Genomic DNA, 18,511 nt, shown 5'->3' with positions numbered 1-18,511 from the left:
GTTTTGTCGGAAGCAAAGTGACTCGTCGTGTCAGATCCGGTGTGCGGCTGGCCTTAGGCTTACCAGTAATGAGAGATATCTTGACAGTCCAAGAACTAATTGCAAATAAATTCGTTTTTAATTACAAACACAAGTGCTTTGCCCTTTGTCACATAATTAATCACGGATTACATAACAGAGTTGCCAAAGACTTGAACATATTAACCGAAAGAAGGTAATGCGGTATTCCTTTCCATGTGGATAAAATTCACCTTGCATTAAAATTCCATGCCCTTCTAAGAGAACGTTCAGTTCTATGTTGTGGGAAGTGTGTGATGAAAGGAGCGCCAAAATTTATTCTCGACTCGGGCACAGAAATCTGACAATTTCATCATTTCCTCACAATCGTGAGTAACCTAAAAAAAAGTTGTAAATGCAACGAGTAAGGCTTTATTCTGTAGGAATCCCAAAGGTTATGCAAAATAACAAACTGCTCAGCAGTGAGCAAATACCTAGGTCTCATTCCTTTCCAATCCTCGGTCAATTTAATGTCCTGGTGCACTTTCCATTGTCTGAGATCTTATCTGGTAATTTTATTGACATTACAATTGCGCAGAACACGTAAGACTATTTCTGAATGCTTTTATTGATTGTTCTTATCGATCGAGCTGATTCGTCTGACAGAAAAAAGTAGGCTTTTCTTCTTCTATTCTTCTTTCATTCTTCCCCAGCGCCTCATGTACTTCGCGCCACTTCAGCTCGAAGACACGCACAGACTGTTTGCCGAAGAAAAGTTGTTAAAAGTTACCGAATGCCAGAAATGTTTACACTTTCGAATGTAAGCCAGATCCAATTCCCATCGAAATCCATCGTCTTCACCTTCAGTGTTCCAACCAAGGGCACGTTTATTTTCAAGTTAGCACTTTATTCTTTCCTTGATAGCTTTTTTTTTGTATTTGTTTTTAAGATATTATTGCAAGATATTTGTTCACAAATCGTTCATTTGGATTAGGTATTGGAACTGAACCAGGGCCGTAGCTAGAGTGGGGGAGGTGGGTACCACCTGAAATTGAACATAGTGCATAAATAGCCTACCCTGAAATGCATAGATGGTCACCCACGTCTAGAATGCTGACTTGAACAGTTCGCTGTCGCCTTATTGTAATCAAGTCGGCCTTCGTGGCGAAGTGGTTAGCACAGCGAGCTACGACGACAGCGGTCCCGGATTCGAATCCCGATCTTGGTATTTCTTGTGAGTGTCTCCTCATAAATCTCACCATGTCATCACTCGTCCTCGTCGTCTCGAGACATTCCGGTTCGCACGTGTTGCGCAAGCCTATAACTCAGAAATGAAGCATTTCCGGGACTATGTTAGTGTAAACTTTTTTCCTTGTTTACATGTGAGGAACACATTCCGAAGTTATGCCGCTTATTTTCGAAACACCCTGTATAGCCTATGCATGCATATGTTTGTTTTTGTGTGTGTGTCCGTGTGTATGTGTGTTTGTGTCTGGGTACAGGGTGACTCAAAAGTTACCTAAATACTGGCTACTAAATACTTTCGGTTACATTTTTTAGGTCACCCTGTATATTAAAAATTACATTGAGGGGAAAAGAGACGAGATTTATCAGTGTCTCGGTCTCGTCTTCGGTTGGACATGCCTGTCTAGTTCTCGGTCTCATCTCGAGACTCTCACAACTTGTAGAGGTCACTAAGGGAAACAACTTTTCTTCACTATGTTTTTCCTCTTTGACGCCTTATTTCGACGCTACGAACCTTCGAAAAACGTGATTTTATGCAACCACAACACACTGGATCACAATTTGCCACTAATGGATTGACCTTGTAATTTTGGTTTTATTCAAAACTTCCAATATCATACCAAAGTCTCGAACAAGACAGTTTAAATTGGGATCCGAACCACTATGTGCCTCCACCGGGTATCAAACCCGGGACCCCTTGACCCCTTGATTATAAAGCGACGACGCTACCACTACCATCGGGGTGGCGAGGGTTTCAGATATTAAGCCTCGGTCTCGCCTCTATTTCACAGCGTTCGGTCTCATTCTTGGTCTCATCTTGACAAGTCTCGAAGGGTCTAATCTCGTTCCCGTATCGAATTTTACAAGCCTGTCTGTGTAAAATCACTAATCGAGATATTAAAGAACGCAACCAGTAGTTTTTTAGTTGTACACCCACCATTCACCAAAAGGTGATTAATTTACTGAGTGTTCCTCAAATTATTCATGAAAAAAATATGTGTACTAACTTATCCACAGCTTAGTGATTCATACACACATCCAGTAACAAAGCTTGCACGTCAAAGTGACGCACAGTGACCTTTCACACTGTATCAGTGTGGCAGACTGCATATTGACTCATTTTCAATCCATACACGCTTAATAATTTTGCCTGAAATAGACTGGGATTTACATATGTGGAGGCTTCGAGCTAAGAACATCGTAAGGCCCCCTACAATTATAACTTTTAGGCCAAGATACGTCAGATTGTTCGATATATTTTACCACATTTATTATTTTTTCATTTTGTTGCCCTTTTCAAAGCAATTTCTCCAAGTTAAAGCACCTTTGCACATGGAGGCCTTGGGTTACAGCCCCCAAGCCCCCTTTAAAACCTGGCCTAGTGTGAAAGCTCTCCTAAGTCTACCATTTCCATAATTTCGGGGAAATTTGATTCTGGTGCATTTTATATTTGATTTGTAGCATATTTATCTACGTAAATTTAAATTGCAAACATTGTCAGTAATCGCCATTAGCTAAGTAAAGTGACGATATTTGGTAACTATTACCCATCTGCTTGCGTGATCAACATGTTATCGAAGGCCGATGGGCTCCCCGGTGGGATAGAGGAACGCTCAACGTAATCAAGGGGTCCCGGGTTCGATACTCGGTGGAGGCACATAGTGGTTCGGGTCCCACTTTTAAACTGTAGGTCCAGTTCCGATTAGCCTTACTGTGCATAAAGTGGATTTAAAACACAAACTCAAAAAACTCACACACGGAATTCCCTACTGATGTTCGTGTCTGTTCCACTTTATTTATTCATTTATTGAATTCTTTGTTTAAGTCCACTTTATGCACAGAAAGGCTAATCGGGACTGGACCTACAATTTAAAGTCGGATCCGAATCACTATGTGCCTCCACCGGATATCGAACCCGGGACCCCTTTGTTCCACTTTATAGATTTAGTTGGACATACGACAGCCATATGCGTTACTTTTCCATTGTCTGCAGTCAATGGATACCGGTTTCTCCCTCCCCCTCCCCCTACGTTGGGGTTTGATTGATGTGGTAGCGCGCATAAAATAGGCTTTGTCTGCTTTTCAAAAGCTACTGATCTTTTTTCTCTGCTTCTTTTTTGCAAATCCTTTGAAATTAATTAAAATTATTCGATTTCGTTGTCATCGCAAGATAATATCTTTAAATATTACTACAACTATGCGACAAAGTTTGTTTGTTTTTAAGACCACTTTCTGCTTATATAGGTTAATCGGGACTAAAACTAGTTTGAAGTGGCACACGAACGACATGAAATGTTATTTTACCGGAGATTGATCATGAGACCCCTTGATTACAAGGTGACAAAATGAGTTCTACGTCATCGGGGAGGGCTTTACGACAAATCATTGAAAATCTACATTAAGACACCATGTAAATACCCCATAACATTAACAGAAAACGAATTTATTATATCCGTGGTCTTCGTTAATAGAGTTATCCCAGCATTTGCCTGGAGTACCTGAGTAAAATACGAAATCCCATATACACGGAGGAGACGAGCCCCTATCCGACCCTGGTTTCGAACGACCATTTATCACTGTGTTTCTGCAAGTTTAGTTTGAAATGTTTCGAATGATATCTTGGTTATATTCACTAAGTGCACAATAAGACTGTAATACCAATAAACAAACACGACGCTGTGTTTCAAAGTTTTGTCCATTTTGTGCACAGATAGGCTAATCGGTACTGGGCCTACTGTTCAAAGTGAGATCCGAACCACTACGTGTCTTCACCGTGTCTGGAAGAAGTTCTCCCCGTGATTACGAGATGAGAGCGTTCCCACTACTCCATCTAGGAGGCTCATGGTGCTCTGTTTAAATGGTGTATTGAAGGAGGGGTTAGCAAATTTGATTCCCCAGAAATGTCGGACCTAAAAAGTACCATGGTTCTCATAATCAACGTTTTGACTTAAAAATAAACCGCTAAGCAAGCCTTAGGCCCCACCAAATGCAATCGTAAATCCGCCACTGCGTTGCATTGGAAAATCCAATTGTAAGCGTGCGCACCTTGCTTCCACTGCTTGGTCGAGCTCGTTGATGTAGGTATTAGCATGTTGAGCTTTGAAGGCAGATGTACACGTGATCGAATCCCCAGTCAAGGCATGGATAATTGCAGCGTCGTCTCTATCATTACCCCTTCCCCATGCTCCTTGTCACAGTTAATTTACTTGCACAAATACGCGAAGTTGGTAAGGGTGTATGCTCTGTGTCGTGCAGCTGTACACTACCAAATGGTTGGTTCACAGTGTACGTAATTCCGAAACAGGAATTTACATAGAGCAGTTTTTACACCATGATCGATATTGTCAACGTAACAGTAAAAGTATGGGTCTTTATATTTCGATTTTTATCCATTCTCTGAGTAAATCCTGACGATGAGGATGAAAATGCACAGCATTTTGTACATATTTTGGTTATTTTACATCGTACTTTAATCGCGACGATGAAGATACATTACGAATTGATGATACAGGGACGGCATGTGCTCTTACCACGTTTTTCTGGAGTTCGCACGGTGCCTGACAACTTGAAACGCATTTCCCTCGTACGTTTGTTGAGTTCGCCCTTCGTATCGGCAACGCCTCATATGATCGCTTTTGCTTGATTACAACCCCCTCCAAGGTGACGCTCCCTCACCACTACCACATAGGAGGAAGGTTTGTAATTAAATGAACACCCCCAACCCAAATATACATGTTTCAAATGGTATGAAAATATTGCATGCAATAAAATGTCTGTTCCCTCCCACTCCCAGCTTACAAATATTATCTTCCTCCTACCGCCCCTGGTGACAGAGACGAGTCGCGAGTACTCTCAGTACATTCAATGCCGAAGTACCGTTCCGAAACTTCGAAGCGTGATTCGCAGTTTGTGCATCACGAGTTGTGAAAAAAGGTGGAGTGCAGATAGAACGGAAATCCGGTACTGCCTTCACCAGAGCATCGGGCAGGTAAGCTCAGTCGGTGACGTTCTGAACTCTCGGAAAGCTTCCAGCGAGACAAAACGCGATCGCGGAGCCTTGCATGAACCTGTGCGCGCGCGCGTGTTCTGTCGAAGTGTGCGTGTTCGTGTCTGTAAGCGAGTGCGTGCTTTTTTTTTCATTTCCCCTGTAAATAGACTTGAAGTCTGCGACAGACACCTTCTTTTCAGCTGGTGAAAGTTGTGTTCAAGATCATGCCTGCTTCGATAGTGTTGTGACGAAATGTATCCACTGTTTACGTGCGTTATCGAGCACCTGTACAAGAAGAATGATTTTCACGGTAGACTAGTCACCGCAATGCTTTGAAAGTGCCTTTTTGTGCGTGCGTGTAAACATAGGATCAGCACAGTGTCAATATTGACTTCATGAAGTGTAACCAGTGAACGAGGAAGTTGCGATGGGGCTGACGGAAAGTGTTCCGGCCGATCACAGGCGGGATCCGATCTCGGTTTCGAGTCCCCGTCACTCCAAATCTTTCTTCACGGACCTGTACCGCCCACCTTTGGCGAGATCACCGTCGGCACCGGCTCGCGTTTCGGCGGCGCCTTTTCCTGGAATCTTGCCCTCGAAGTCTCTGACAGATTCGGACATCCAAAACTCGAACGTGCTCCTGGTGGGCGTGCCAGAGGAGAAACCCATGCAAGAACTGGCCGTGGACGAAACTGCACGAGTGGCCGTGCTTGCCGACGGGTCTTGTGCCTTCTTCAAGGGCCGCAGAAAATCTCAGCCTTCCCTTTCGTTAGACCTGGACAACGTACCCCTCATAGACGAAGATGTGCCCGATTCTCCCTCAGGTAAATAGTGAATGTTTTCATTAGTAGTCTTGTAGATATGTTGAACTCCGTACTTCAAGACGTGTTTCGCAAGATTTCTGTCCATTTGTTGCTTTGAATGCATGCTGCTGAAACAGGACTAACTTTTCAGGGGGCTATTTGCCACTAGGCTACCCTAGGCTATAGCCTATAACTATGACACGCTGAAGGGGCAGAACTAACAAAGATCATCAACTCTTAAAATTCCTTAATATTGTGATAATAGCAAAATAAAACAACATGCCAAGTTATTTTACTTCCATATTTCATGATAGAAGGAAGAAGTTTCTAGCTAGCGTTTAAATAACTTCTTATATCATGAACGAAAACGAAGTTTAATTAATAATTTTAATCAGATGTGTCTATTATTTTAAAGTTTACATATATTATTAATACAGAGTATGCAGTTAATGGAAGTGAAGTACCATGATAACAAAATTGTTAATGATAATAATAATAATAATAGTGTCTGCAGGGCCAAAAACATAGAATAGCCTAAAAGCCCAAATTTTATAACCCCCGTAACATTTCTTGTTAATGATGATCAAGATTAATAGCAAACATGAGGGATTTATGCACAACTTTCAATCGGGGGAGGTGGGGGGACATAGTGGTAACGTCACCGTCTTCTAATCAAGAAGTTCCTTAGTTCGATACCCGGTGGAGTCACATGGTATTTCGGACCCTACTTTAAACTGTAGGTCAAGTCCCGATTAGCCTTTCTGTGCATAAAGTAGACTTTAAAACAAACTCAAAACTCCATCGGAAGGCTAAAGGTAAATTTAGGGCCAAAATTACCGTAAATTGCGACTTTTGATAAAGTTTAGGGGTTTTGAGGAAGTTTTCGGAGTGTTATTGCAGCGACTCGTGCCCTGAATATGGACCCACTACCACCTATTTCGAAGTTTGATGCAATAACCACCAGACTATTAACGCTAATCTGGAAAGTTGTTTTGGTAATATTTCTTGCTGCAGTACTCGACAATAATCTCAGAAACACTTGTACGTACACATTTTGCTATGGCTATGTAACTCACAAGTAAAGTGATCAAGATGATGATGTAAGCATTTTTCTTGCTTCACGTCGCTTTTCTATATCACTAGGTTAATTGCGACGGTGATGATTAATGATGCAACGAAGTTGATGTAGGAGGAAGCACAAAATCGCATGCTGCCTCGGTGACCAAATGCTTTGAGTGGTTCCGGTTTCGAGTCTCAGCGTGGGCATGGGACGTTCTTCTGTAAGTGACCCCTTATAAATTTCAGATAATCAAAACTCATCCTGATCGTCGCCAGTAGCCAAACGTGGCAAGCAGTGGCGTAGTCGTAAATAAATAGTACCGGTGGGCTTTACAAACTGCATCACAATACAGTATTAATTAAATACGTTAAGATACACATAGACATAGTTAACATGATGTTCCTTATCATCATCATCATATGTAACCAGTTACACACAGTAGCATCGCACTGACTAATAGATGCCTCAGCTGATTATAAATTTCCAGAAAAATGACATTTAAGCAAAATCGATGAATCAACAAAAATCAACACTCGCCCTTTCATAGAGCTTTCAAATTTCCCTCTCGAAACTTCAGCTTTACCTCAAATGTCTCCCAGTAACAACAAAGGAGTCACTGTGCAAGGTTGAGTTTTTTTTTTTTTTTAGATAGGCACAAAACAAGTTAAAATAGAACAAATTATACTGTCATTTTGTGAGGCAGGGTTACATAAAAAAGTACCGGGGCGGTGCCCTGGTATGACTACACCACTGGTGGCAGAGAAACGACGCAATAATAAAAAAATAAATACGTACAAGCACGCATGCTTAAGCAGGGAATCGAACCACACGCACTTTGGGAGTCGCAAAGAACAATCTTGTAGATATTCACACACAGCCACACTTTCCCATCCCCAGAGGTAGGGTGGGAGGGCAGTGGCGTGCCTAAGGGAGGGGTTGATGGGTGTTATAACCCCCCCCTTTGGCCCAGAAGCCCTATTCCTAAAAAAAAGATCGTCAAAAGTAGGAAAATATGACAAAATGAGAGCTGACTCCAAGAAAAAGTATACATAACCCCTCCCTTTCGAAAATTCTGGGCACGCCACTGGGGGAGGGGACAACAGAGAGAGAGATAGAGAATGGAATGGATTGCAAAGCAAGATATGCACAGGGTGGTACATAAAAATTTTCCAGTGATGGTGAAATTCCGGTAACTTCATTTGAAACATCTCCTCTCAAGGACAAAACATTTGCAACCTGAGTGTGATTCCGTCATAGAGTGATCTATCCACACCCCGAAAATCCCCTCCACACCCCCTAAAATGTTTTGGCTCTAAATTTACACATACACCCCCTGGATGGAAAATTTTGCATACAACCCTGCCTTCATACCCCCTAAAAATACCATATTGCTCTAGTCTCGATATTGATTTTTGGAAAATATCCCTCGTTTCAAAGTACTTATATTGTGAAGAAAAAATAGATCACGTTAGAATTCTTTCTAAGGCACACAGGAATGTCGAGTGGTATTCTTTCCTTGTTGTCTAGATATTTGAACAGGAAATGTGTGGCGCCAAGAAAATATTACTGATGTCTAGATGACAGAAAATGCTACTCACATGAAGGTTATCAGAGTGCCCTCAGCACTGGCGCACGCAGGAAGGTGGGGGGGGGGGGGGCGAGCTGATGGGGCTACTGCTCCGTTCGAAGTTTTGAGAAAATAAAAATTTTAAAATGAAAACCGTAAAGAACTCGGGGAAAACCAAAGTGGTAAATGCAAACGAAGGTTAAAATGCAAATTACGAAATATTCTATTGTGCATCCCCTCGAACATATCCATGTGTACAGTCCCAGCCCCTCCAAAACAGAATCCTGCGTACGCTGGCGGCCCTCAGATCTAGTTTCATAGAATCTAGTGTAAAGGATCAGTCCTTCAAAACTGGTGATGTGTCCAAGGAGGTGCTAGGCGGTCATAACCCCCTGTGGCCCAGCATTCCCAAAGAAAAAAGGACGTCGAATTCAGGAAAAGATGGCGAAATTTGGGACTGACTAATAAAAAATACACAACCCCCCCTTCTTAAAATTATCACAGATCCGCCACTGCTCGAGACGGTGTTTTTTTTAAAAAAGTTGTTTTGTTTCTCATGCAAGTCAAAGATCAAGCTGAAACCAGAAGTGGTAGTAACAAACGCTGATGTATTTCTTGCATTATTTCGTTCCGATTTTTAAAAGTATTGCCGGCAATGAAACTAGTCCAGGACTACAATGAGAACAATTTCAAAGTTTTTTCTTGTAAGAATAGTTATTACTTGTAACATGCATTTGGACCTTTTCCCTCTGTTTACCATATCTCAAGGTTAATAGAAGTAGGTGAGAAAACAAAAGAAAAAATGCCTTACTCTTACTCTAACACACGAGTTTTGAATTCGGGGAGTCAGTCATTTGCCAACCACTTCACACGAAGGTCGCTGTTTACACTTCGCGCTGTATCATAAACTTAAATATCACGTTTCATTATATATTTACAAATAACGAAATGTAGCCACATGCAACCGTGTATTTTGTGATGTGGAAGGGTTATTTGGATGATAATTTAAGTTACCAGTAATAACAATTGGGAGAATTTTATTAATTGGCGTGCTCTCTTATTTCACATCGTGTTGTAATGAAATTGCATGTATACAATATGGAATTTTCGCCTATCATGCACTTTCCTGGGAGGGTCTATGGTCATTAAGTGTTCCAGGCATGAACATATTTTCCTTCTGTATCCTCAAAACTCCAGCAAATGTTAGTTTTGTGCTAATGCACTTACAAAAAAGGTCTATGAGAAAATACATTGGAAACATGGAAATCTCCTCACTACCCTGGGAGGTATTAGGGCCTAGGCACCGTCGACTGATTGATTGATTCATTTGGTTTATACTATTACTTCGCTTTTCTGCCACTTCTGGCTAATTGTGAAGATGGGGACGAGTGATGATAATGATGAAATTGATGAATGGACACTTCACAAACACCCAGGCCCAGACCGGGACTTCTAGGTATCGTCGACGTCATCAGTGTTTCAAAGGCAACAAATCTCGTTGCAGTATCTCTGACAGAGACAATTCCGCAAAGGTAAAACAGCAATAGCGAAAATCAAGCAAATCCAGGGCTGGCTCAGTAGTTCAGTTGATAGAGCAATGGCACGGTAGCAGGAGATATGGTTTTGAGTCCTGGTCAGGCCTGTATTTTTCACTTAAATTTCTACGCAGTACATCTCCTATGTGTGACAAATTGTGAGGTATAGGCTTGGCTGCCAGGCTATGTGGAACAGTGACACTTGATTAAAATTTCACCTTTGGAACTTGTTCCTTATCATTTCTTTGGTTTCTTGTTTACTGTTAGTGAAGAAACCTAGGAAGCTATCGCAAAGGCTTTTCGCATTGACCTTGAAGCTGTCAAAATGAAAATGTTATCATTGTCTTGAAGGGAAAAACACTTTTCCTTGCTGTTCCTGGGACAGAGTTTACTAGAGGTAAAGCGTGGAGTTCCTGTGATTTTTTTAACAGGATAATATCGATATTCCATGTGTTTATTTTATGACATTTGCTGTGAAATGAAATCACATTTTACACATTGGTGTATGTTTCATTCTAGTTACTGAGATGGTAAGTGAAAGAGTCAAAATGTATTCATCATTCAAAAGGCTCGATTGTTTGACAGATGTAGAGAATTTGTTTATCTTAATTGATAAATAATTATAATTGTAATTTAATTCATGGTGCCATTAGTGGTATTCTTAAGGCTCAATTTATGCTTTCATTTGGAGAAACTGAATAGAAGCTCTGAAGCACAAGACAGTGTATTTGAATTGTTAGCTATAATGACGTTTTTAGAGGGCGTGTATAGGTACATTTGGTTATTCGGAAATCGTCATAAATTAGCTCTTTCTGATTTGAATGGAGTATCGAGACAAATCAGGGTATGTGGAATCTATGTGTAAATTCCAGCTCTAAAATGCGAAGCGAGTACTTTCCCCCTTCTCTACTTTCCTGATTAGATTATGAAGAAATGCACGTGATGTAGATTATGTGAATTATTAACGAGCATCATGGGCTTGACAATTAGTCATGTAATATGTCCCTTAGCAAATGACGGAAAATATGAAGTTACACTACAAGCGATTGAAAACGATGAGCATATGTCGGTTCTAGTGTCGTAGTGGTTAATGTATTGTACTGTGAAGCCAGGGACCCTGGATTCGAATCTCCAGTTCTCATCTGTTTCATCAGCTTCTCATGTATCCTTATTGTTGCTACAAATGCAGAAAAACGGTTAAGCGGCCAAAAGGGGGAGATGGGGGTTACGACCTCACTACCCCAACTTGGGCACGCCACCAGAAACAACACATATTAACGCCGTGTATGCAAGAAAGTAAGTCTGGATTAAACATTTATAGTTGGCGTCCTTTTGGTTCCTGTGAGAAGAATCGCACTGCCAAAAATAGCTCGCTTCGTGAGTACGAATTTTGGCGTTCGCTTCCTGGTCCTAAAAGTAGAATACAGTTATGATTTCTCCTTGTTCGCTCCACCCTACCCCCCCCCCTTCCCGCCTTCCTCACCGTTTTAATTTGAACTTGTAGTGTGCGTATCACCGAACCAGTCTGCAGTTTGCAATTTTTTAAAGGTATGTGGTACGTTCAGATATCAAGATCCAACAAATAAGTTAATAAGGTTTAGTTTGATACGCTAACTGTCGTCCAATATTGCATTTCGACAAAGAAGTTTATTTATACACTTTTAACCAGCCTCCAGGTTCCACAAGCGAAGCATGCTTCGAATCAAAGCTACCGTGTTCGAATACCGAGAAATGATTGGTTGATTTGTATCATTTCACTTCTCCTTTCTCCAGTTTTTTTGTTAACGCAAAGAGTCTTGCTTCACTTTTTGCTTTAAGGCCACTTGATGCACAGATAGGCTAATCGGGACTGGACCTACAGTTTAAAGTGGGATCGAGCCACTGTACAATGTGCCTCCACAGGGCATCAAACCTGGGACTCCTTGATTTTAAAACGACGACGTTACCACTACGGTGCTTTAATCGCAAAGATGAGGATGAATGGTAAATTCATGAGAGTACAATTACAAACACACGTAAAGTGGACGAAACACAGGAACTTACAGATGATTGTACTGGTTGTTGATCCAGGCGCCAGAACTTCGTTAGCATGCAAGAATGCAGTCCAGGGTGCACTTTGTGGAAGTGTGGTTCACACTTGAGTACCTTCTGAAGAGGCAACCCAATCCCTTTCACTCCGAATACCGAGAAATGCATCAGTGCTTGCGATTGGTTTATTTAAGTTCTTGCTTGTCACCATAGTAATACATATAGTGTTAATGCTTGATAACTGTAGGATACTCTGTTGTCAGTAAGTAAAACCTTTGAAACACAAATGTTCTGCCAAAGACTTAGTAAAAACCTTTGATACTTCCATGCTGGGCTCTAATTGATGACATGTTTTCAAACAAAAAAATCTTATCGACGTGCCGTTTCCCTAAAATTAAGTCCTGTCTCATGGACTCGAAAACATCTACACCAAACTGTTTCTGTACCGAACAAAGCAACTCCGATTACTGATGATATGATATTGATGAAGCGGGACAGAAAGGAACGCTGTTGTCCAAGCCAGGGCTCGAACCCAGGATCATTGGCGGCGAAATATGAGGTTAACTCATGTTGCTGATAGTTAAACGAATATATTTGCTTATCACTGCAATCTTGGAAAGCGCAATTTTTTTTTACTGGCGGTAGCTTTTCGTGCCTAGGATCGTATTGAATGATGCCTCCATTACGTTTACTCAATATGATTTTGTTGGCTGAGTATTGTATATGGACATCACGTTTCAAGTGCTTGATATTAATCTATCTCAGTGCGTCACGAAGCAAAGATCTTGGGTTCGAATCCAGGTGTATGGTATGGATGTTTCTTTGTGGTTGCTTTCGGCCTTATCTACTGAGGTTCACATGCACAGCTTGGTCTAACAAGATGGACCTGGGAGCTACGCAGTTGGGTAGGCATGCAGCAGAAATAGTGTTACACACTGATCTGTGGTATCCAAGTCAATGAGGTGCCCGGTTAAAAGTTGGTAGGAGCCAAAAGCAGGGTTCTTAAAGGTCCAGGGACCCATAAATTCTAATGGGTTCTATTGGGTTCCGCAACAGAACCGGAACTTTTTCCTCGCATAATTTAAATTCGGTTCAAGTTGCGTGTTGTTTATTTGAGAAAAGGTTCCTGGACCGTATTTAAATTCAGGCGGAAAAAAGGTTAATGGACCGAATCGAAATGTTTTACATATATAAAGGTTTCTTACGGTCCAGAACTCATTTACGCTTGCTGATTTTCTCTCCTGGACCGGAATAGAATTTATTTAAAATTCCCGGACTATTAACAACCCTGCACAGAATAAAGTCCTGGCCCTTACTCTCCTAAAATCAAAGAGTGTGTCAGATACGTAGAAACCTGGTAAAATATAGGATTGGCTACCAAAGGAAGAAGAAGCCGTCACCATCCTTTACAGGCATACCGACCTCCCACAAGAACACCGAGCCACCACCGGTATAGAGTCGTATTTTTTTTCTGGTGCTTTCCCAGCCATGACGAATGACTTTATTTTAGGGAAATGGCGTGACTTGCCGGAATTGATGTTAAAATGTCATCAATTAGGGTCCAGCATGTCTCCCTCAAATGCTTTTACGAAATCCTCGACTGCGCATTCGTGTTCTGAAGGCCTTGCATGCCAGCGACGAGTATCCAACAGGTGTCGAGGCATCGGGGCAGAAGAGCCCATTGCCCAAAGAGCTGTGTAATCTTTTCCAAGCCTGTTGCATGACGCAAATCGGCGAAGTCGCTCGGGTGTGGCCAGAAACTGAAAGGCCTTGGATAATACGGACATTATCTGCTTGCAACCGTTTGATGAGCTAAGCACGACCATTCCAAAAGGAAAATCAATACCACTGTCTCGTCAACCGTTATGAAATGAAAGAGAAAATATGGATTCCTTTGTGCTTGGTTTTTTCTTTAGCCTGAGGAAGAAAACATGCTTAGAGTTGCATGCAAATCGCATTATGTTAATAAACATATCTCAGTAGATGCTTCCTTGAAAAACAGAGTACCTTTGAAAATGTGTACAAATCTTCTTTCACCTTTCTTATCGGGGTGTAAGTTGTGATATTTCTGGAAAAAACTCGAAAGTCAACCCGTTTTCCACGTAGTACACCTTAGAAACTTCATTCTAGCAGGCAGACGAGGCTGTGGCGCCTTGACCAAGAGCCAGAATAATTCTCTGTAAAGGTTTGTGCTCTACGTTCTGTCCATACGTGCTTGTGATTGTTCCTCCCATCCATTTAATATAATCACCATTCACTGAATCGTCGCGATTAGCCACAAATGTAAGGAAAGCGACGTAAATTAGAACACCTTCGCAGTACGCTACTTTATGCATCGATTCAGCCGCAGTGGTCACTTCAAATGATCATCGTAGACTAATACATACTCTCATTTTCTAAAACTATTTTGCCGACCCTCGTGGCGGAGTGTCGACCTCCGTGGCGGAGTGGTTAGTAGAGCGCGCTACAATGCCAGGGGTTCCGGGTTCGAATCCCGGCCTGGGCATGGATGTTTGTAAATGTCCATTCATCAATTTCATCGTCATTACTCATCCCCGTCTTCGCAAATTAGCCAAAAGTGGCACAAAAAGCGAAGCAAAATAAAGCAAATCAAATCAAAATCTGAAACTATTTTATAGCGTTCTGAAATACTACATATTCTCAAATATTTACTTAGCCTTTCTATCATTTTTAGTTAATCGCGACGATGAGAATCAAATGGTGATTGCATGGATGATGCACTCCTACGCCCAGTCCAGGATTCTAACCTGTAACCCTCGGCCCTGAATTGATTATTCGTCCGCCAAGCACGCTGGCCCACCGAGGTGGCGAATCTCAAGTGGTGACCAATCTGTTTTCATCGCAATGACCTGTAGAAACTGCACAATTTTGGTTGAAGTACTAGTTTCTAGCGATTGTAACTCCAATTTCGTGGGGTTATATTGCATGTGTACCTAATCTACCATACTCTTAACTTAACCCAACCCAACCCAACCAAACTTCACCATCGAAGGTGTTGATGCTTGAATAAATAAAGATTATGTTTCTATGTTAGTGAGCGAAGATATAAATACTATCATGCGGAAAACCAGCATGGATTAGTTGGGTAATGATAATTCTTCAGTATTGACTAAGAAGGAAGAAATCGAAACAGTCTGTGTCACCAACTACCCCAAGCACGCTGTCACACCACTATTGGCAACCAGGTTTCCCTTTTAGCATTAGATTCTTCTCCAGTCCCATCAGCCCTCTCGCATCACTTATTCCTTATTTTATTAACTGATTACCATTTGTACTTGATTCGATTCTCCCCTATCCTCCATCCCTTCCCCCTCTCCCTAGAGATTGTGTTTTAATGTATGCACCACTCCATGCGGGGTAACAGAGAACGTAAACATACCCGGTCGTTGACGTTGCAAGAGCAACGTAAGCAAGAAGTCCATGGCTGCAACCAGCTAGATCGGCACTGCGGTGGGAAATGTAAAATATCAGGAATATTCTTCACGGAGAGATACAATGCTTGATCAGTAAGGAATTTACTGTCTAACATTAATACATTCATCAAATTGATGAACGTTTTGTAACATCTCCCCTGCGACTTCAAATATTAAGTTTGCCCGTGGAATTACACTTGTGATATGCAAATCAGCAGGGCTCGGAAGTGGATGAATAGTCATCTTTTTCTTTTCAGGGCCTTGAAGACGATGATAAACACAGTAGTAGTCCGTTTTACTTAATTTAAACAGAACAAAATATTTCCATTTCGTGTCCGATTTTAGCTTTTTAGTCACTTCTCAGTATTTTTGTAGTTCTTTATTGCAATTGCATAATCATCACTCGTCATCGTCGTCGCGATTAGCCAAAAGTGGCGGAAATCGAAGTAAAATAACAAAAAAAAAAGGTACAACTACAAAGTACCATGCTTTTAAATTAACTTTCACTTGATATCTGCATTCTCTATAATCGTTCACTATTCGACCTACGCCATTATTTACTCGTCGTTGCCTTGTAATCAAGGGGTCCTGGGTTCGATACCCGGTGGAGGCACATGGCATAGTGGTTCGGATCTCACTTAAACCGTAGGTCCAGTCCCAACTAGCCTTACTGTGCATAAAGTGGACTTAAAACACCAACTCAAACCAAAGCCATTTTTACTGGACATCTTTGTTCTTGAAGACCAAAAAGGGAAAGAATACAAATTAGTCGAAAATCCTGTCATTGAACAGATATTGTGGTTTTCTAGAATTTCCAATCAAAACTCGCATTTACCAGTATTGTAGGCCTACAGGGAGGTCACAAAGTGGGCGTACCCCCATTTTTTCCCCCGATACTACAGTGGTTGTTGTTGTTATAGCGATGTGATCACGTACCTGATAGTTCACTTATCCAGGACATCGGTATGGAGACCATCGTGATCGTGGCACAGCTGAATTCTGCGCCATGTCCTGGCAGATGTTTTGCGGAGATATTCCGGCGTCACGTCCTGTCAGCATCAGAGAGTTCATTAACGTGACAAGGACGGTACGGCTTGCACTTTAAAATCAAGTTTCATGTGTTTCATCATGGTCGAATGAATGCAAATCCACAACAATTAAACATACTTTCCGACGAAAAACCAGGGGTACGCCCACTCGTTGGCCACCCTGTTTATCTCTGCAATTCTTAAAAAGTAATAGAAGAAATTCATGTTATTGTTATTCTTATTTATAATTTCAATTTGACTTGTTTTAGCAAATTGGAGATTTTCAGGTTTTTATCTCTTAAATCATGCGTCCAGTACTTGAATATGGTTGTCAATTGTGAAGTTCAGCATCTCAATGTCAAATGTCAAAACCAGTCAATTCAGAAATTATTTGTCAGATTAGAATAGGTTAAAAAAAAAAAACAACTCAAAGTTATGTAAGGGTAAATTATTTTACAAACTTTGGATTTAAGAAGAAGTAAGAAAAGTGTATTTGATAAGAAAATCCTCTTAATAGTGATTAGTTTTGATTGATTAATTTGATTGATTTTACTTCGCTTTCCGGCTACTTTTGGCTAGTATTCCTGATGATATATGAAGGAATACTCGCAAAGAACATCCATGCCTAGCCCTGGATTCGAACTCGCGACCGCTGGTTTCGTCACTGCTACTTTCAAGAAATATTACTTACGAGTATAAATTCCCTTTTCCCAGTAAAGTGTAACAATGGTAGTAGAGTGATAAAATACTCTTAAGAGATAATTTAAAATAAACGTCGTCGCCTTGTAATCAAGGGGTTCCAGGTTCGATATCCAGTATAGGCACATACTAGTTCGGATCCCACTTCCAGTCCAGTCTCGGTTAGCCTTTCAGTGCATAAAACATACTCAATCAAAGAAGATAATTTGAATGATTATGTTTCGTGAACTAATTGTTCAATTACGTTGTGCTGTATTTGGCAATTTCTTTACTCGAAGCTAAGTAGGGCCTCCCCGATGGCGCAGTGGTAGCGTCGTCGCCTTGTAATCAAGGGGTCCCGGGTTCGATACACGGCGGAGGCACATATAGTGGTTCGGATTCAACTTTAAACTGTAGGTCCAGTCCCAATTAGCCTTACTGTGCATAAAGTGGACTTAAAACACCAAATCAATGAATCAATCGAAGCTAAGTATCAATAATTTATTTATAAATAAATAATTATTTGCCTCCAACAGAGAAAAATATCCACCATTCTCACGTGACTCCCGACATTGTTACAGAATGACGTTTGACAAAGCCAAATACGTCACTTTTTTTCAGGCGTGTGGTTACTTACTCAAAGGAATGAAAACAAAGGAATGGAAATTCCAATCGCAATACAAAATGTATTCCTGTATGGTAACACGATTTCGGAAAACTTGGCAAATCTAATTGGAAATTGTAAAATTAAGGTTCTGTTGGGCTGTAAAACAATTTATGCTGCAATCACACATATGTAATGTTTCCACCGACTCACCAAAATGTGTATTCCCGAATTACCTTAAAATAAAGTTGGACCTTTGAGCGAAAACTTGGGATGGAATTACAACCATCGAAAGGAATTTCGTCAAAACTTATACAAATTATAAAACTCTGTAACATATAAAATTATCTACTTCGTTCTCGACAGGTTGAAACTAGATTTTTCTTACTTAAGCAGTGGACATGAATAGGTAAAGCTACCCCCTGCACATTTGAAGGCATATGGGGGATGTGGATGTATGGCTCCACATATTCACAATCTTAGCTACTTGGTTAGATTGATTTGCTATATTTTACTTCGCTTTTTCTGTCACTTTTGGCTAATT

General features: G+C 41.0%; 1 protein-coding gene across 5 annotated transcripts in view; it reads left to right on the top strand.

The window, feature by feature from the left end:
- Positions 1 to 18,511, top strand: part of LOC145984153 (ras association domain-containing protein 1-like) — a 356,774-nt gene that overhangs the window by 108,848 nt on the left and 229,415 nt on the right. The window contains exon 2 of one of the 5 annotated variants that reach the window (XM_083117631.1): positions 5,431 to 6,054. The exons of 3 other annotated variants lie outside the window; for them this stretch is intronic. In XM_083117631.1, the coding sequence (XP_082973757.1) occupies positions 5,658 to 6,054 (397 nt within the window). In that variant the 5' untranslated portion in view covers positions 5,431 to 5,657. Of the gene's footprint in view, positions 1 to 5,254; positions 6,055 to 18,511 lie in introns of those variants that run through there. One more of the 5 variants, XM_083117630.1, reaches the window with a different exon arrangement.

This window comes from Lepisma saccharinum, chromosome 2, assembly GCF_977018435.1.
Source record: "Lepisma saccharinum chromosome 2, izLepSacc3.1, whole genome shotgun sequence".
In the NCBI taxonomy this organism is placed as follows: domain Eukaryota; kingdom Metazoa; phylum Arthropoda; class Insecta; order Zygentoma; family Lepismatidae; genus Lepisma; species Lepisma saccharinum.
The sequence above is the reverse complement of the archived record's forward strand: the minus strand, read 5'-3'. Positions and strand labels throughout refer to the sequence as shown.